General features: G+C 34.1%; 2 protein-coding genes across 2 annotated transcripts; both read right to left on the bottom strand.

Annotated features, from left to right (window-relative positions):
• Positions 1-5,803: 5,803 nt before the first annotated feature.
• Positions 5,804-10,856, bottom strand: LOC137653603 (uncharacterized). Its single transcript, XM_068387144.1, has 2 exons — positions 8,344-10,856; positions 5,804-8,064 (listed from the first exon to the last, which is right to left on the bottom strand). Exons 1-2 carry the CDS (start codon positions 10,528-10,530, stop codon positions 6,025-6,027), a joined length of 4,227 nt encoding a protein of 1,408 aa, XP_068243245.1. The 5' UTR covers positions 10,531-10,856; the 3' UTR covers positions 5,804-6,024.
• A 1,639-nt stretch (positions 10,857-12,495) lies between these two features.
• Positions 12,496-17,459, bottom strand: LOC137653604 (uncharacterized). The gene is made up of 2 exons (XM_068387146.1): positions 14,958-17,459; positions 12,496-14,678 (listed from the first exon to the last, which is right to left on the bottom strand). Exons 1-2 carry the CDS (start codon positions 17,139-17,141, stop codon positions 12,639-12,641), a joined length of 4,224 nt encoding a protein of 1,407 aa, XP_068243247.1. The 5' UTR covers positions 17,142-17,459; the 3' UTR covers positions 12,496-12,638.
• Between the last annotated feature and the right edge of the window lie 5,041 nt (positions 17,460-22,500).

Consider the following 22,500-nt stretch of genomic DNA (forward strand, 5'->3'; position numbering starts at 1 on the left):
AGTCAAAAGTACAGGATTTGAACCCTCGTCCAGGATATCTGTATGCAGGTCGTTAAGAGAATCCAGACTTTAATGTATTAATATATATGGCTTATTTGGAATATGAAAGAAACACTTTTAAATGTGCAAAAATTCATCATTAATCGAATGCCAAGTCCCAAACCTACCAATTAGCTACGATGCTGAAGATGGGTTGATTTCAATTCTAAGTACAAAAAACCTGAAATTGACAATATATGTATAGAGGAATTGTCATTGACTTTTATCTTTCTTCGTGGCCGAGTGGTATGGTCACTGCATACAGATATTCTGGATGAGGGTTCAAATCCCCGCTGGTCCGATATCATAGTCTTTGGGCGGTTCCTCCTGGGGCTCTGATCCCCAGGTCGTTAAGAGAATCCAGACTTTAATGTATTAATATATATGGCTTATTTGAAATATGAAAGAAACACGTTTAAATGTGCAAAAATTTATCATAATATATATATATATATATATATATATATTATAAAAATATACGGATATATATAAATATATATATATATATATATATATATACTCACGCATACACACATTCCTGGTCAAGAAAAAACGTGTTGAACAAGCGACCTTTCCATTAAATTCTGTCTAAACAATAAGAGGGTTGTATTGTTCGGGCTAGACAGCCTTTCATGGGAGTAATGGTTAATGAAAGAAAAAACAAAATGAATTTTGGAAAGTTAATGCTAAGATTTACATAATAATTGTAGAAATGTGGATTGGAATATTCAATAAGTCTTACAATTCCAAAAATTCACCAATTATATTTACAATTATTTTTACTATGGACTTTTTCAGAACTTTTTTTAATATATACATGAATTTTTTCCAAATATAAGATAGCTTCTGAAAATATTTATTAACAGAATCATGTTTATCCAAACTACCAATATTTTACATGAAGAGTATTCACGTTTTCAGAGCTTTTTCAAGTTATGGACTAAATAAGTATGGAATTTTTCAAAGGAAAAAGTCCTCAATATAACCAAATTTTGATAAATAATAAATTCACAATGCTCATTACACGCTTATGAATTCAAGAAGTCGGAATTCAGCTCTTGGTTGGGTATCATATATCAATATCGTTAAAAACCTTAACTGTAAAATAAAATCAGCAAAAACATTAGGCTGACCAAAACACGGGAGGTTTTTAATGTTTACATAGAAATTCCGTTTTTTAAGTTCTATATTAAAATCATTTAATCTGAAATAAGACATGAAGAAATGAGTTCTCTGTTATTTTTGACAGTCAGTTAAACTCTAAATAAACACCAGATATATCATACCGCCATCAAGTATTGTACAGTACAAGAGTACCTGTTTGGTTCGCGTACAACTGAAAAAAAAAAATAAGCACTTAAGCTTAACCCCTTATGATAAGAGGAGAGGGAAATATGTATGTATATATATATATATATATATACATATATATATATAATTATATATATATATATATATATATATGTATATATATATATATATATATATATAAATGTTAGAAAAGTGTAGAAAATTTTTTTGATAATTGTCTAATACTTATTCTATAATTTCAGTCGTAGTAACTAATTACATTTTCATATTCACTGAAATAATATATAAACTGTTGATACACACCTAAATACCATTGGATTCAGGAAATATGTTACACTTCTTATAGGTATTTTTTGTCGTTCTCCAGTTCTAGAAATAAAAGAAAAACAAACTCTGGAGGAATTGAAATATTATTACTGTATATTTTCCTTTCTATATCTTTAAGGAAATGAAAACCACACTAGAAAAATCCAGATGCTTCATTACTTCTTATATAGTATTTTCTCAATATATAAACAAATTTTCCAAATTGTACATTTAAGATGAATGATAAATTTTGGCTATCATTTTGTCAGTATTTTACAGCAATCTTCATAAAGATATTTAAAACACAACTTTCTACATTTGTTTTCACTTTTTGTATTTTCCTTTTGTTTACTGATTTATCAAATATAAATTTTCCCGTAAGAGTATTAGATGAGCGATCTAATATCTTTTCTGGAAACTGGTTGAAAAATTGTCTTCTGGTACGCAGATGAATTTTCCTTCTCATATAATTTGCTGGAAGGGGAAACCAAATTAATTGGCAAAAATAGTTTTCCAGCACTTTTAAATTATTTATTCGTATACTTTTAGAATAACTCACAGACAAGTTATAGAAACAAGTAAAATATTTCAATGATTTGAGTATGAACGATGATATAAAAATTGTAATTATGCTGAATCATTTCAATATCTTATTTTGTATTATAATTCGCTATACATTTTACTTGTCATCAATAAATTTCTTTTATATTCCTAAATGCATGAATTGTTTATAAATTTCTCCCAAATTTTATTTTAACTTCACTGTCCTAAAATGAAGAGTAGGTAGTTTAAAAAGTCTTATTCACCCAAAACCCAGAATTTATATTCGGGAAACGGAAATGTCATTGAAATATTATATAGAATTTTTTTTTATTAATAATTTATAGATTCGCATAAAAGAAAGTTCCTAAATTGTTGAATAAAAAAGAAAAAAAACATTGAAAAAACTGAATGTAGAAATAATCCAGTACATTAGCATATGGCTAATGATACATAAAATGTAGTTTATGATCAAAGAGATCTCATCCCAATGAATAGTCGAATTGAATTCCACACAAATTCTAGCTAAGAGGAAAAAATAGCAGTCAAATAATTTTGCAACGTTATTTTCCTACATTGAACAGTACTTTTAATACAATCTTCTCATATTTTTAGTGGAAATAGGAAGGATTTTCATATATATGATGGCATACAAAAAATACGTTGCACAAAATTGCTCATGTATTGTGAATATACTCTTTTGACGAGGCAGATATCTTGTCAATCCCAGACTAGAAGTCTGAATATATCTTTTTGATTCGAAGCTTAACGGAATTTATAGTGACCGAAACTGTGATGTTTACCTGACTGAAAAGACAAATATCACATGCTGCCTGTTTTATCTTTGACTGTTAAATGATATTTTTTTTTTTTACTTTTTGTTTATTTTGAGATATCAGCACGGGAAAGATATGGGGAACCATGAAAGAGCCATAAAGGTTTTAATATATTTCAATTATGATATTTCAGTGAGAAAGCCTCCATGAAGTATATTTAAGTTGACGCCCTACTACACTGGATGAGTCATTATTTTAAATATAGCTCAGTTATTGATATGATATGAGAAATATATATTTATTCAATAGAAATCTCATATCACAGGTGTTTACAATCACGAATGAATTGCCCTTACAATATAGACAAAAAAAAAGAAATGTTTAATATTTGCACTAAGCTTTCATTTTGGTGAAATAATATATATATTTTCTGATGGCATTTTATTTTATTGTTTTATTACGAAATATTTTTGTATCCAATTACTAATATAGAGAAAGCATACTTTGTTTGGATTTTTTTCTTAGATATAAATTCTACAAAATACTTTTTAATTTTTTTGTCTTTTCATAAAGTTTATAAATAATCCTATACCTATATATATATATATATATATGTATATATATATATGTATATATATATATATACATATATATATATATGTATATATATGTATATATATATATATATATATATGTATATGTATATATATATATATATATATACATGTATATTTGTGTGTATGTATATATATATATATATATATATTTATATATAAATATATATATATGTGTATATATATATATATATATACGTATGTATATATATATATATATATATATACATACATATATACATACATATATACATATATATATATACGTATATATATATATATATATACATATATACATATATACATATATATATATATATATATATATTTATATATATATATATATATATATATTTATATATATATATATTTATATATATATATATATATATATATATATATATATATATATATATTTATATATATATATATTTATATATATATATATTTATATATATATATATATATATATATGTATACATGTATATATTGTTACCGGCGGGCCGACCTTCAAATACCAATTAGGCCTTGTTGCTTAATTTAAGGTGGCCGCAAGTAAACTGCCTTACGGCTTTATTTTTACCAGGTTACTGAAGTACACCCAAAACATCAGATTGGTAAACAAGAAAGTAATCGAGAACAATCATAAACAAAAGAGGGTAAAAAGAACCTTGGAGACGTCAATGATAATTTATTATACAATATATATATATATATATATTTAAACAAACACTCGGCAAAGCTGCTCATGTAGACAAAATAGAAAATTACTTGGAAAACACTAATTTCATTTACTCAGTTATATAAATAATAAAGAGAACTTTCAGGACACAGACGGAAAACACACCACACTGAAAACATTTGGAAGAGAGAAGAGTACTAGTAAGAGGTATAGAGGCACAAAAGATTCATATACTATTACCCACATTCGTTATCTCAAAATAACTTGTCAATATAGAAAAAGTAATAAGAAAGTTTAGAGCCTAGTTAAGTACATATATTCCCTACCTACCTAAACACCTTTCGTGACCGAGAAATACACACAAATATATAAAAAAACACACATTATATTAACGAAATTTCGTCCTCCGATGGTACTCTTGAAGTGATAATTTTAGAGTCGACTGGATACATAAAAAAGGCACAAGGAATGCTCTGACAAGCCTTAACAGTACCTGTCACGAGACCTCACAGGGTCCAGAACGCTATCGATCTATTGCCGATCCTTGGAGTTGCTCATCAGCACAAAACCGTCCTCCTAAACCAAGGGATACATAACTCCCAGCACAACACAACCCTCTTCACTAAGGGATAAGCAGAGGCACCAAACCATACCTGTTTTTCAGGCCTCCCCGGGCCAAACGCTAGCGAACTATGGTCGTCCAAATAGCACCAATTGCTGCTGCTGCTGCTGAAGTATTGATCCTGGATTACGGTTATCAGACCGCTGATGAGCACTAGCGTTCTTTAGCACAATATGTGGACTCCCCTTAATCAAAATTATTTACCCTCCACCTTGACTCCCATTCCAGTCACGTGGAAGTCCAACTCACCATTAACATAACATGGAAAACAGAAAAGGGGCAGGAATTAATAACTGAACCTAAATACCTTCTTTACCAGCCCGCAGATGGCAGGCTGGTGCACACTAAAGAAAAGCAACTTTTAATTTTGAAAATATGAGAGCAATATGTTACAATTATTACTCAAAAGCTAGAATTACGTTACAGCCCCACCCTACCAAGAAATTTTTACGCAAGAAAAAAATTTACATAAAAATAGTGAAGCAATCAAACAACTTGACAGGGGGCACAAAGCAAAGCTCTCAATAACTAGGTTCACTAGAGTTTAGAGATAATAAAAAATTGTAAGTCCTGCAAAGGAAGAAGATTAAACAAATGTCATCAGTCATTTCCCGGACCCCATCTTCTCCCTTTCCTAACCAACTATCTAAACCTAAACATACTTATCAAAAATTATCAAAAAGAAATTTTCCCAGCACCAATTTGACAAAAATACCCTAAAGTAAAGGTACCCAAATGCTAAACCTAACTTAAACTTAACATAAGCATCAGCCAATGGATGGTTTGTTATTTGTTACCAGGAGACCATCCCCCTGGCGCATGCTGAAAACCCACAGGGGTGCAGCCCAATCTAGAGCTGTACCCATGTTTACACAAGATTCTGTCCAAAGTCTTTCCTTGGTACAAAAACTTTCCTCGGCGATTTCACCTTTATGGCTTCTTCATATTTAAACACAGAAGGTTTACAAGATCATAAACCCCAATCCTGAGAAGAAAAAAAAAAACAATGCATTAAAACAAAGAAATAATATTTAATAAACATACAAATAACTCCCGTTTTTGTATTAACAAAAGGCCTTTTCTCCTTACTGTAAATTACAAACAAACAATAAAAGACCTGTAACAGAGAGCCTGTTATCTTGACAGGGCATCAGGGATGATATTCTCTCTTCCAGCGATATGCTGAATTAGTAGATCCCACTCCTGGAGACGAAGGCTCCACCTAAGGAGACGGTTATTCTTATTTTTAAAGAAATTCAAGAAGACCAACGGATTATGATCAGTTCTTACCACAATAGGTCCGGTGCTACCACTTAGGTAAACCTCAAAGTGCTCCAAAGATAAAATGAGTCCTAAAGTCTCCTTTTCAACCGTTGAATATTTATGCTGAGCTGGAGACAGTTTCTTTGAAAAATACGCCACCGGATACTCTTCACCATCACAACCTTGTGATAATACCGCTCCAACACCCACGTCGCTAGCATCCACAGCCAAGCAAAAGGGTTCCTTAAAATTCGGAGTTTTAAGTATTGGAGTATTAATCATGGTTGACTTCAACTTATCAAAAGCATCCTGACATTCTACAGTCCAGCAGAAACGCTGACCCTTCTTAAGCAAGTTGGTCAGTGGATTAGCCACATCTGCAAAGTTCAATACAAACCGCCTATAATAGCCCACCATCCCCAAAAATCGGCGAATACCTCTTCGATTCTCTGGTACCTGAAAATCAAGGATTGACTGAATATTTACTGATTTTGGGAGAATTTTGCCATGTCCCACCTCATGACCTAAATAGATTATTTTGGCTTTTGCAAAATCACACTTGTTTAAATTAATCACCAGACCAGCTGCACGCAGCCTCTCGAACAAACATTCCATGTTTTTCAAATGAGACTCCCAACTATTACTGTAAACTACAAGGTCATCTATGTAGACAACTACCCCCTCTAACTTATCAATCACTTGATTCATCAACCTCTGAAAAGTGGCAGAGGCATTTTTCATACCAAAAGGCATGACATTGCATGAATACAAACCTTCCGACGTAACAAAAGCTGATATTTCTTTAGCCCTTTCTGTTAATGGAACTTGCCAATAACCCTTTAAAAGATCAAACTTACTTATGTACTTGGCAGCGCCGACATCATTTATGCAATCTTCCACCCTGGGCAGAGGAAAACAATCAGACTCGGTAACTGCATTTACCTTACGATAGTCGAAGCACATTCTTTGTCCTCCCCCTTCCTTTTTGACTAGCACTACTGGAGAACTCCACGGGCTGAAACTCCTTTGAATTAGATCATGACGTAGCATGTATTCTACCTCTTGCTGAATGATGTCCCTTTTGGATGGATTCACTCTATATGGATGTTGTTTAATGGGACGAGCATCTCCCACCTCTACATCATGCATAAGTAGACTGGTTAGTCCTGGAACGTCCTGAAATAAAACTGCGAACTTTGTTATGAAGTTCATTACCTCCTTGGATTGGGTGGCACTTAAATGATCCAACATCCCGGGTAGATTTCCCAAAGCTACGGAATTTCCCAGCAAACTCATACTGGAAGTTTCCCCAAATTCTTCTTTCTCCTCCACCTTGGCTAAAGACAGAACTGGTCGGATGGTTTCCCTGCCCTGGTAGGCTTTTAGCATATTAACATGGCATACTTGAGTCTTCTTCCTCCTGTCAGGGGTTTCAACAACATAGTTTAGGTCATTCACCTTCTTTAAGATCTTCCAGGGCCCCGAGAATTTGGCTTTAAATGGATTGCCTGGAATTGGAAGCAACTCCAACACCTCTTCGCCAACCTGAAAATTTCGTAATTTGGTTTTCATATCATAACGCTCTTTCATTTTTCTTTGACTCACCTCCAAAGTTTTTAAAGCAAAATCCCAAGAATTGATCAACTTTTCCCTTGAATCCCTTAAAAAGTCCAGCAAATTTACCCGAGGTTTTACTCCCTCCCAGTGATCCTTCACTACTTCTAAAGGTCCCCTTACTTTATGACCAAAAGTTAGTTCAAATGGCGAAAACCCCATTACATCACTAGGAATAGATCTGAAAGCAAATAATAAATAAGGAATTACCTGGTCCCAATTCTTGGGTTCCTGCTGCACATACTTACTAAGCATTGATTTCAATGTTTGGTGAAATCTTTCCAGTTGTCCTTGGCTCTGTGGGTGATAAGGCGAAGAAGTTACATGCTTTATGCCTAATTCTTCCAAACCCTGCTTAAATACTTTACTTTTAAAATTACTCCCACAATCAGACTGAATTACCCTGGGTAAACCAAATTTCGAAAAGAACCCCAGCAAAGATTTAAGAACCCTCCCAGCATGTATACTCCTTAAAGGAATTGCCTCAGGATACCGTGTGGTCCTATCCATCAGTGTCAAAATATATTGATTTCCACTGCTGGTCCTTGGCAAAGGGCCAACTATATCGATTATTACCTCTTCAAAGGGTTCTCCAATGGCTGGAATTGGCTGCAGTGGTGCTTTCGGGATTTTCTGATTCGGCTTCCCCGTTGTCTGGCAGACTTTGCAGGTCTTCACAAACTTCTTTACGTCTCTTCTAAGAGAAGGCCAGAAAAACAAATCTGAAAGTTTTTTAAAAGTTTTATTTATACCTAGATGACCAGACAGAAGGTTGTCATGAGCTAGCTCTAATAACTTACGTCTGTAGTTTACTGGTACCACAATCTGTTCTCTCACCTCCCATGCATCTGCAGGTGCTCGTTTTGCTCGACTTATCCTTTTCAACACTCCGTCCTTCCATTCTAAATGAGGACGACTATTATCCTGACTGACTTGCTTACTCCTCTCCTTCTCAAACTCCGCCTTCTGAGTCGCCGCAAATGTATCAATTGCCCATTTACCATTCTCGTCCTTCACGGAAGACAACATGGGATTTCCAGTTACACTTACCTCAGAACCATTTTTCTCAAATAATTTATCGAGCCCCATACAGTCCATCTCCCTGGACTTGCCTTGGGCTCCCGAACGCGTGACCACGAAAACAGGCTTTTCAGTCTTTACCGACTTACCTTGCACCAGAGGAAAATTACCTGGAGTCCGCATCTCACAGTCGTTGGCCACTATCACGTCCACTCCCTTTATGGGTAATTCATCCACAATTGCCAGACTCATGGGTCCTTTTACCCATTTAGAGTTTAACACTAACTCTACCAAGGGGCATGCCGTTACTGTTCTCGGGAATCCCCCTAGTAACACAAATTTCTCCTGTCCCTGGCTCAGTCCTTCCGGCAATACCGAACGCAAAATTATGGATTGCGCCGCTCCCGTGTCCCTTAAAAGCTTTACCCGTCTCTCTGACCTATTCTGGCCTTTGATGCTCACTACACCTTCAGAGACATACTTTTTGAAACACTCATCTGTTGCAGTCGAATCCCGACCCAACAGACCCACTGGCTTTGCTTTATCCAACCACAACCGGCACTTCTCTTTTATGTGACCTGGTTGCCCACAATGCCAGCACACCAGTTTTCCACCTTTATTTGGTGACCCTGGCTTCTCACCTCTATCCGGTGATTCCTTTGTCCTCTTTCCAGGTGACTGACTTGCACCTTTTCCACTTGGATTCCTTTTTGTGCCCCACTTTGCCTTATCACTGAACCGATAGTTCCCCTTGTGGGAAAGGAAAAACTCATCAGCTGCTACAGCCAAAGTATCCAAAAGATCCAACTTAAGATCCTCTAAGTGAGTTTTCAGATCAAAATTAATATTATTTTTAAATTCTTCAATGAGTATCAATTCTTTTAAAGCATCAAAATCTTCCACACCTTTGGCTTTCAACCATTCCTGAAAAGCCACTCTTTTCCTCCGTGCAAATTCCACGAAAGTCTCCTCCCATCCCTTCTTCATATTTCGAAATTTCTGACGGTAGGCTTCAGGTACCAGCTCGTACGCTTTTAAAATCAAATTTTTCACTTGGGAATAGTCAGCACTCATTTCTTCGTTCAGGGCAGCATATATTTTCTGTGCTTTACCCATTAACCTACATTGTACCAGCGTAGTCCACATGTTTTCTGGCCATTCTAGCCTATTCGCTAGTTTTTCGAACACAGTGAAAAACTCCAAGGCTTCTGTTTCCTTAAAGACAGGCATTAATTTAATAGCATTCCCTATGTTAAATTTGTTTTCGGCAGGAACTTGCCTTAGGTGGAGTACTTGTAATTCATGCTTTTCCTGTTCTCTTTCCCTTTGTAACCTTAATTGTTCCTGTTCTCTTTCCCGTTCTATTCTTAGTTGTTCCTGATTAAATTTTGCTTGTAACATTACTTTTTCATGAATTCTTTCCTCTTCCCTCGTGGCTATCTGTAGTTTCATTTTCTCTATTTGCAATCTTTCCAATTCTAACCTATCCTGTACCGAAATATATTCAGTCCTATCAACACTACTTGTAGTTTCTTCTTTCCATTTCTTAATGGCCGTCACTAACTGTACTAACAGAGTCCCTTTCTTTGTTCCTGGTGCTACAGAGATATTTATGAATTTCGCAATTTCCTGCAACTCAACCTTCCTTAAATCCCCTATTTCTTCTTCCCAATCAACATTACCTAAAAATTCTGCTACCTCAAAACCCACCGCTCCTACCGGATCTTCACCTTTGTCCGACATAGTCTCTTGTCTTAAAAATATGAAGAAAAGAAAAGCAAAGAATAAGTGTAGAATTACCCTTTTGTTTACGTCTCAATCCTTTTCTTATTTACTCTGATGCCGAACTGGAAAACCACTATTAACCAGTTCTACGGAATGTTTTTACTCATCCTGGCAAGGTCGCCAGTGTTACCGGCGGGCCGACCTTCAAATACCAATTAGGCCTTGTTGCTTAATTTAAGGTGGCCGCAAGTAAACTGCCTTACGGCTTTATTTTTACCAGGTTACTGAAGTACACCCAAAACATCAGATTGGTAAACAAGAAAGTAATCGAGAACAATCATAAACAAAAGAGGGTAAAAAGAACCTTGGAGACGTCAATGATAATTTATTATACAATATATATATATATTTAAACAAACACTCGGCAAAGCTGCTCATGTAGACAAAATAGAAAATTACTTGGAAAACACTAATTTCATTTACTCAGTTATATAAATAATAAAGAGAACTTTCAGGACACAAACGGAAAACACACCACACTGAAAACATTTGGAAGAGAGAAGAGTACTAGTAAGAGGTATAGAGGCACAAAAGATTCATATACTATTACCCACATTCGTTATCTCAAAATAACTTGTCAATATAGAAAAAGTAATAAGAAAGTTTAGAGCCTAGTTAAGTACATATATTCCCTACCTACCTAAACACCTTTCGTGACCGAGAAATACACACAAATATATAAAAAAACACACATTATATTAACGAAATTTCGTCCTCCGATGGTACTCTTGAAGTGATAATTTTAGAGTCGACTGGATACATAAAAAAGGCACAAGGAATGCTCTGACAAGCCTTAACAGTACCTGTCACGAGACCTCACAGGGTCCAGAACGCTATCGATCTATTGCCGATCCTTGGAGTTGCTCATCAGCACAAAACCGTCCTCCTAAACCAAGGGATACATAACTCCCAGCACAACACAACCCTCTTCACTAAGGGATAAGCAGAGGCACCAAACCATACCTGTTTTTCAGGCCTCCCCGGGCCAAACGCTAGCGAACTATGGTCGTCCAAATAGCACCAATTGCTGCTGCTGCTGCTGAAGTATTGATCCTGGATTACGGTTATCAGACCGCTGATGAGCACTAGCGTTCTTTAGCACAATATGTGGACTCCCCTTAATCAAAATTATTTACCCTCCACCTTGACTCCCATTCCAGTCACGTGGAAGTCCAACTCACCATTAACATAACATGGAAAACAGAAAAGGGGCAGGAATTAATAACTGAACCTAAATACCTTCTTTACCAGCCCGCAGATGGCAGGCTGGTGCACACTAAAGAAAAGCAACTTTTAATTTTGAAAATATGAGAGCAATATGTTACAATTATTACTCAAAAGCTAGAATTACGTTACAGCCCCACCCTACCAAGAAATTTTTACGCAAGAAAAAAATTTACATAAAAATAGTGAAGCAATCAAACAACTTGACAGGGGGCACAAAGCAAAGCTCTCAATAACTAGGTTCACTAGAGTTTAGAGATAATAAAAAATTGTAAGTCCTGCAAAGGAAGAAGATTAAACAAATGTCATCAGTCATTTCCCGGACCCCATCTTCTCCCTTTCCTAACCAACTATCTAAACCTAAACATACTTATCAAAAATTATCAAAAAGAAATTTTCCCAGCACCAATTTGACAAAAATACCCTAAAGTAAAGGTACCCAAATGCTAAACCTAACTTAAACTTAACATAAGCATCAGCCAAGGGATGGTTTGTTATTTGTTACCAGGAGACCATCCCCCTGGCGCATGCTGAAAACCCACAGGGGTGCAGCCCAATCTAGAGCTGTACCCATGTTTACACAAGATTCTGTCCAAAGTCTTTCCTTGGTACAAAAACTTTCCTCGGCGATTTCACCTTTATGGCTTCTTCATATTTAAACACAGAAGGTTTACAAGATCATAAACCCCAATCCTGAGAAGAAAAAAAAAAACAATGCATTAAAACAAAGAAATAATATTTAATAAACATACAAATAACTCCCGTTTTTGTATTAACAAAAGGCCTTTTCTCCTTACTGTAAATTACAAACAAACAATAAAAGACCTGTAACAGAGAGCCTGTTATCTTGACAGGGCATCAGGGATGATATTCTCTCTTCCAGCGATATGCTGAATTAGTAGATCCCACTCCTGGAGACGAAGGCTCCACCTAAGGAGACGGTTATTCTTATTTTTAAAGAAATTCAAGAAGACCAACGGATTATGATCAGTTCTTACCACAATAGGTCCGGTGCTACCACTTAGGTAAACCTCAAAGTGCTCCAAAGATAAAATGAGTCCTAAAGTCTCCTTTTCAACCGTTGAATATTTATGCTGAGCTGGAGACAGTTTCTTTGAAAAATACGCCACCGGATACTCTTCACCATCACAACCTTGTGATAATACCGCTCCAACACCCACGTCGCTAGCATCCACAGCCAAGCAAAAGGGTTCCTTAAAATTCGGAGTTTTAAGTATTGGAGTATTAATCATGGTTGACTTCAACTTATCAAAAGCATCCTGACATTCTACAGTCCAGCAGAAACGCTGACCCTTCTTAAGCAAGTTGGTCAGTGGATTAGCCACATCTGCAAAGTTCAATACAAACCGCCTATAATAGCCCACCATCCCCAAAAATCGGCGAATACCTCTTCGATTCTCTGGTACCTGAAAATCAAGGATTGACTGAATATTTACTGATTTTGGGAGAATTTTGCCATGTCCCACCTCATGACCTAAATAGATTATTTTGGCTTTTGCAAAATCACACTTGTTTAAATTAATCACCAGACCAGCTGCACGCAGCCTCTCGAACAAACATTCCATGTTTTTCAAATGAGACTCCCAACTATTACTGTAAACTACAAGGTCATCTATGTAGACAACTACCCCCTCTAACTTATCAATCACTTGATTCATCAACCTCTGAAAAGTGGCAGAGGCATTTTTCATACCAAAAGGCATGACATTGCATGAATACAAACCTTCCGACGTAACAAAAGCTGATATTTCTTTAGCCCTTTCTGTTAATGGAACTTGCCAATAACCCTTTAAAAGATCAAACTTACTTATGTACTTGGCAGCGCCGACATCATTTATGCAATCTTCCACCCTGGGCAGAGGAAAACAATCAGACTCGGTAACTGCATTTACCTTACGATAGTCGAAGCACATTCTTTGTCCTCCCCCTTCCTTTTTGACTAGCACTACTGGAGAACTCCACGGGCTGAAACTCCTTTGAATTAGATCATGACGTAGCATGTATTCTACCTCTTGCTGAATGATGTCCCTTTTGGATGGATTCACTCTATATGGATGTTGTTTAATGGGACGAGCATCTCCCACCTCTACATCATGCATAAGTAGACTGGTTAGTCCTGGAACGTCCTGAAATAAAACTGCGAACTTTGTTATGAAGTTCATTACCTCCTTGGATTGGGTGGCACTTAAATGATCCAACATCCCGGGTAGATTTCCCAAAGCTACGGAATTTCCCAGCAAACTCATACTGGAAGTTTCCCCAAATTCTTCTTTCTCCTCCACCTTGGCTAAAGACAGAACTGGTCGGATGGTTTCCCTGCCCTGGTAGGCTTTTAGCATATTAACATGGCATACTTGAGTCTTCTTCCTCCTGTCAGGGGTTTCAACAACATAGTTTAGGTCATTCACCTTCTTTAAGATCTTCCAGGGCCCCGAGAATTTGGCTTTAAATGGATTGCCTGGAATTGGAAGCAACACCAACACCTCTTCGCCAACCTGAAAATTTCGTAATTTGGTTTTCATATCATAACGCTCTTTCATTTTTCTTTGACTCACCTCCAAAGTTTTTAAAGCAAAATCCCAAGAATTGATCAACTTTTCCCTTGAATCCCTTAAAAAGTCCAGCAAATTTACCCGAGGTTTTACTCCCTCCCAGTGATCCTTCACTACTTCTAAAGGTCCCCTTACTTTATGACCAAAAGTTAGTTCAAATGGCGAAAACCCCATTACATCACTAGGAATAGATCTGAAAGCAAATAATAAATAAGGAATTACCTGGTCCCAATTCTTGGGTTCCTGCTGCACATACTTACTAAGCATTGATTTCAATGTTTGGTGAAATCTTTCCAGTTGTCCTTGGCTCTGTGGGTGATAAGGCGAAGAAGTTACATGCTTTATGCCTAATTCTTCCAAACCCTGCTTAAATACTTTACTTTTAAAATTACTCCCACAATCAGACTGAATTACCCTGGGTAAACCAAATTTCGAAAAGAACCCCAGCAAAGATTTAAGAACCCTCCCAGCATGTATACTCCTTAAAGGAATTGCCTCAGGATACCGTGTGGTCCTATCCATCAGTGTCAAAATATATTGATTTCCACTGCTGGTCCTTGGCAAAGGGCCAACTATATCGATTATTACCTCTTCAAAGGGTTCTCCAATGGCTGGAATTGGCTGCAGTGGTGCTTTCGGGATTTTCTGATTCGGCTTCCCCGTTGTCTGGCAGACTTTGCAGGTCTTCACAAACTTCTTTACGTCTCTTCTAAGAGAAGGCCAGAAAAACAAATCTGAAAGTTTTTTAAAAGTTTTATTTATACCTAGATGACCAGACAGAAGGTTGTCATGAGCTAGCTCTAATAACTTACGTCTGTAGTTTACTGGTACCACAATCTGTTCTCTCACCTCCCATGCATCTGCAGGTGCTCGTTTTGCTCGACTTATCCTTTTCAACACTCCGTCCTTCCATTCTAAATGAGGACGACTATTATCCTGACTGACTTGCTTACTCCTCTCCTTCTCAAACTCCGCCTTCTGAGTCGCCGCAAATGTATCAATTGCCCATTTACCATTCTCGTCCTTCACGGAAGACATGGGATTTCCAGTTACACTTACCTCAGAACCATTTTTCTCAAATAATTTATCGAGCCCCATACAGTCCATCTCCCTGGACTTGCCTTGGGCTCCCGAACGCGTGACCACGAAAACAGGCTTTTCAGTCTTTACCGACTTACCTTGCACCAGAGGAAAATTACCTGGAGTCCGCATCTCACAGTCGTTGGCCACTATCACGTCCACTCCCTTTATGGGTAATTCATCCACAATTGCCAGACTCATGGGTCCTTTTACCCATTTAGAGTTTAACACTAACTCTACCAAGGGGCATGCCGTTACTGTTCTCGGGAATCCCCCTAGTAACACAAATTTCTCCTGTCCCTGGCTCAGTCCTTCCGGCAATACCGAACGCAAAATTATGGATTGCGCCGCTCCCGTGTCCCTTAAAAGCTTTACCCGTCTCTCTGACCTATTCTGGCCTTTGATGCTCACTACACCTTCAGAGACATACTTTTTGAAACACTCATCTGTTGCAGTCGAATCCCGACCCAACAGACCCACTGGCTTTGCTTTATCCAACCACAACCGGCACTTCTCTTTTATGTGACCTGGTTGCCCACAATGCCAGCACACCAGTTTTCCACCTTTATTTGGTGACCCTGGCTTCTCACCTCTATCCGGTGATTCCTTTGTCCTCTTTCCAGGTGACTGACTTGCACCTTTTCCACTTGGATTCCTTTTTGTGCCCCACTTTGCCTTATCACTGAACCGATAGTTCCCCTTGTGGGAAAGGAAAAACTCATCAGCTGCTACAGCCAAAGTATCCAAAAGATCCAACTTAAGATCCTCTAAGTGAGTTTTCAGATCAAAATTAATATTATTTTTAAATTCTTCAATGAGTATCAATTCTTTTAAAGCATCAAAATCTTCCACACCTTTGGCTTTCAACCATTCCTGAAAAGCCACTCTTTTCCTCCGTGCAAATTCCACGAAAGTCTCCTCCCATCCCTTCTTCATATTTCGAAATTTCTGACGGTAGGCTTCAGGTACCAGCTCGTACGCTTTTAAAATCAAATTTTTCACTTGGGAATAGTCAGCACTCATTTCTTCGTTCAGGGCAGCATATATTTTCTGTGCTTTACCCATTAACCTACATTGTACCAGCGTAGTCCACATGTTTTCTGGCCATTCTAGCCTATTCGCTAGTTTTTCGAACACAGTGAAAAACTCCAAGGCTTCTGTTTCCTTAAAGACAGGCATTAATTTAATAGCATTCCCTATGTTAAATTTGTTTTCGGCAGGAACTTGCCTTAGGTGGAGTACTTGTAATTCATGCTTTTCCTGTTCTCTTTCCCTTTGTAACCTTAATTGTTCCTGTTCTCTTTCCCGTTCTATTCTTAGTTGTTCCTGATTAAATTTTGCTTGTAACATTACTTTTTCATGAATTCTTTCCTCTTCCCTCGTGGCTATCTGTAGTTTCATTTTCTCTATTTGCAATCTTTCCAATTCTAACCTATCCTGTACCGAAATATATTCAGTCCTATCAACACTACTTGTAGTTTCTTCTTTCCATTTCTTAATGGCCGTCACTAACTGTACTAACAGAGTCCCTTTCTTTGTTCCTGGTGCTACAGAGATATTTATGAATTTCGCAATTTCCTGCAACTCAACCTTCCTTAAATCCCCTATTTCTTCTTCCCAATCAACATTACCTAAAAATTCTGCTACCTCAAAACCCACCGCTCCTACCGGATCTTCACCTTTGTCCGACATAGTCTCTTGTCTTAAAAATATGAAGAAAAGAAAAGCAAAGAATAAGTGTAGAATTACCCTTTTGTTTACGTCTCAATCCTTTTCTTATTTACTCTGATGCCGAACTGGAAAACCACTATTAACCAGTTCTACGGAATGTTTTTACTCATCCTGGCAAGGTCGCCAGTGTTACCGGCGGGCCGACCTTCAAATACCAATTAGGCCTTGTTGCTTAATTTAAGGTGGCCGCAAGTAAACTGCCTTACGGCTTTATTTTTACCAGGTTACTGAAGTACACCCAAAACATCAGATTGGTAAACAAGAAAGTAATCGAGAACAATCATAAACAAAAGAGGGTAAAAAGAACCTTGGAGACGTCAATGATAATTTATTATACAATATATATATATATTTAAACAAACACTCGGCAAAGCTGCTCATGTAGACAAAATAGAAAATTACTTGGAAAACACTAATTTCATTTACTCAGTTATATAAATAATAAAGAGAACTTTCAGGACACAAACGGAAAACACACCACACTGAAAACATTTGGAAGAGAGAAGAGTACTAGTAAGAGGTATAGAGGCACAAAAGATTCATATACTATTACCCACATTCGTTATCTCAAAATAACTTGTCAATATAGAAAAAGTAATAAGAAAGTTTAGAGCCTAGTTAAGTACATATATTCCCTACCTACCTAAACACCTTTCGTGACCGAGAAATACACACAAATATATAAAAAAACACACATTATATTAACGAAATTTCGTCCTCCGATGGTACTCTTGAAGTGATAATTTTAGAGTCGACTGGATACATAAAAAAGGCACAAGGAATGCTCTGACAAGCCTTAACAGTACCTGTCACGAGACCTCACAGGGTCCAGAACGCTATCGATCTATTGCCGATCCTTGGAGTTGCTCATCAGCACAAAACCGTCCTCCTAAACCAAGGGATACATAACTCCCAGCACAACACAACCCTCTTCACTAAGGGATAAGCAGAGGCACCAAACCATACCTGTTTTTCAGGCCTCCCCGGGCCAAACGCTAGCGAACTATGGTCGTCCAAATAGCACCAATTGCTGCTGCTGCTGCTGAAGTATTGATCCTGGATTACGGTTATCAGACCGCTGATGAGCACTAGCGTTCTTTAGCACAATATGTGGACTCCCCTTAATCAAAATTATTTACCCTCCACCTTGACTCCCATTCCAGTCACGTGGAAGTCCAACTCACCATTAACATAACATGGAAAACAGAAAAGGGGCAGGAATTAATAACTGAACCTAAATACCTTCTTTACCAGCCCGCAGATGGCAGGCTGGTGCACACTAAAGAAAAGCAACTTTTAATTTTGAAAATATGAGAGCAATATGTTACAATTATTACTCAAAAGCTAGAATTACGTTACAATATATATATATATATATATATATATATATATATATATATATATATATATATATATATATATATATATATATATATATATATATATATATATATATATATATATATATATAACTGTTAAAAGACTGTAGAAAATTATTTTGATAATAGTCTAATAATTATTGTATAATTTCAGTCATGGCAACTAATTACATTTACATATGTGAATTAAAATAATATAGAAACTCTTGATGCACAACTAAATACCATTGGATTCAAGAAATATGTTACACTTATAATTATTTTTTGTCGCTCTCAATTCTAAAAATAAAAGAAAAATGAACTTTGGAAAAAATGATATATTATTTCTATATATTTTCTTTTTAACTTTTTTAGGAGAATTAAAAAAAAATAACTAAAAAAATCCCAATACTACAATACTTCTTATATAATATTTTCTCAATATTTAAATAAATTTTTAAAATTATACATTTAAGATGAATGATAAATTCTGACCATCAATTTGAAATTATTTTACAGCAATCTTGTTAAACTTATTTAAAACCAGTTTTCTACTTTTCTTTTTACTTTTCGGATTTTTGTTTTGCCTACTGATTTATCAAAAAAATATTTTTCCCGTAAGAATATTATATGAGTGATCTAATATCTATTCGGGAAACGGGCTTGAAAATTAGCATTCTGGTACGCAGGCTAATTTTCCTTCTCATATAATTTGCCGGAAAGGGGAAAACAAATCAATTGACACATATACTTTTCCAGCACTTTTAATTTAATATTCCTATCCTTTTAGAATAACTCACTGACAGGTTACGGAAACCAGTAAAATATTTCAATGATTTGAATATGAACGATGATATACAAATCGCAATTATGCTGGATCATTTCAAGATTTCTTATTTTGTATTATAATTCACAACACATTTTACTTATCAACTGATTTCTTTTTTATTCTTAAATATCTGAAATATATACGAGTTATCCATTTTTTTTTTTTTTTTTTTTTTTTTTTTTTTTTTTTTTTTTTTTTTTAACTTCACTGTCCTATGAGGAAGAGTAGGGAGTTTTATAAGTCTTATTCACCCAAAATCCAGAATTTATATTCGGAAAACGGAAATGTCACGGAAAAATTATATAGAAATTTTATTTAATAATATATAGATTAACTCAAAAGAAAATTCCTAAATTCTTGAATAAAAAAGATAATACAAAAACCATTGGAAAAACGGAATGTAAAAATAATCCAGTACATTAGCATATGGCTAATGATACCTAAAATGTAGTTTATGATCAAAGAGATCTCATCCCAATGAATAGTCGAATTGAATTCACACAAATTCTAGCTAAGAATAAATAATAGCTGTCAAATACTTTTGCAACGTCATTTTCCTACACTGAACAGTACTTTTCATACAATCTTCTCGTACTTTTAATGGATATAGAAAGGATTTTCATACATATGAAGACATACAAAAAATATGTTGCACAAAATTGCTCGTGTATTGTGCATATACTCGTTTGACGAGGCAGATTTATTGTCAATCCCAGACTAGAAGTCTGAATATATCTTTTTTTTATTCGAAGCATCGCGGAATTTATAGTGACTATATCTGTGATGTTTACCTGACTGGAAAGACAAATATCACATGCTGCCTGTTTTATCTTTGACTGTTACTTTTTTTTTTTTAAATATCAGCACGGGAAAGATATGGGGAACCATGAAAGAGCCAAAGATGTTTTAATATATTTGAATTATGATATTTCAGTTAGAATATAGCTCAGTTATTGATATGATTTAAGACACACACACAAAAAAATATATACAGTATATATATATATATATATATATATATATATATATATATATATATATATATATATATATATATATATATATATATATATATATATATATATATATATACTAGAATTTTCATATCACAGGTGTTCACAATCACGAATGAATTCCCCTCACAATATAGACAAAAAAATAACGGTTAATATTTGCGTTAAGCTTTCATTTTGATGAAAAATATTTATTTTCTGATGACATTTTATTTCATTGTTTAATACGAATTATTTATGTATCCAATTACTAATAGAGAGCAAGGATACTTCGTTTGGATTTTCGTTTTTAGATGTAAATTCTACAAAATAGTTTTTATTTTTTTTGTCTTTTCATAAAGTTTATAAATAATTATATACGTATATATACATACATATATATATATATATATATATATATATATATATATATATATATATATATATATATATATATATATGTGTGTGTGTAAATAAATATATATATATATATATATATATATATATATATATATATGTGTGTGTGTAAATAAATATATATATATATATATATATATATATATATATATATATATATATATATATATATATATATATATATATATTTATATATATATATGCGTGTGTGTGTGTAAATAAATAAATATATATATATATATATATATATATATATATATATATATATATATATATATATATATATATATATATATATATGTATATATATATATATATATATATATATATATATATTTATATATATATGTGTGTAAATATATATATATATATATATATATATTTATATATATATATATATATATATATATAAATATATATGTATATATATATATATATATATATATATATATATATATATACATATATATATATATATATATATATATATATATATATATATATATATATATATATATATATATACTCACGCTTACACACATTCCTGGTCAAGAAAAAACGTGTTAAACAAGCGACCTTCGATTAAATTCTGTCTAAACAATAAGAGGGTTGTATTGTTCAGGCTAGACAGCCTTTCATGGGAGTAATGGTTAATGAAAGAAAAAACATAATGAATTTTGGGAAGTTAATGCTAAGATTTACATAATAATTGTAGAAAAGTGCATTGGAAATATTCAATAAGTATTACAATTCCAAAAATTCACAATTATGTTTACAATTATTTTTACTATGGACTTTTTCAGAACTTTTTTTAATATTTACATGATTTTTTTCCAAATATAAAATAGCTTCTGAAAATATTTATTAACAGAATCATGTTTATCCAAACTACAATATTTTACATGAAGAGTATTCACGTTTTCAGAGCTTTTTCAAGTTTAGGACTAAATAAGTATGGAATTTTTCAAAGGAAAAAGTCTCAATACAACCAAATTTTGATAAATAATAAATTCACAATGCTCATTACACACTTATGAATTCAAGAAGTCAGAATTCAGCTCTTGGATGGGTATCATATATCAATATCGTTAAAACCTTAAATGTAAAATAAAATCAGCAAAAACATTAGGCTGACCAAAACACGGGAGGTTTTTGATGTTTACATAGATATTCCGTTTTTGAAGTTCTATATTAAAATCATTTAATCTGATATAAGAAATGAAGAAATGAGTTCTCTGTTATTGTTGACAGTCAGGTAAACTCTAAATAAACACCAGATATATCATACCGCCATCAAGTATTGTACAGTACAAGAGTACCTGTTTGGTTCGCGTACAACTGAAAAAGAAAATAAGCACTTAAGCTTAACCCCTTATGATAAGAGGAGAGGGAAATATGTATATATATATATATATATATAAATATATATATATATATATATATATATATATATATATATATATATATATATATATATATATATATATATATGTATATATATATATATATATATATATATATATATATATATATATATATATATATATATATATATATATATATATATGTGTGTGTGTGTGTGTGTGAGTGTATATATATATATATATATATATATATATATATATATATATATATATATATATATATATATATATATATATATATATATATATATATATATATGGTGTGCAGCAGGGTCCAAAACACATCAGTAAAAAGGCCAT

The sequence above is a fragment of the Palaemon carinicauda genome, chromosome 14, assembly GCF_036898095.1.
Source record: "Palaemon carinicauda isolate YSFRI2023 chromosome 14, ASM3689809v2, whole genome shotgun sequence".
Taxonomy (NCBI): domain Eukaryota; kingdom Metazoa; phylum Arthropoda; class Malacostraca; order Decapoda; family Palaemonidae; genus Palaemon; species Palaemon carinicauda.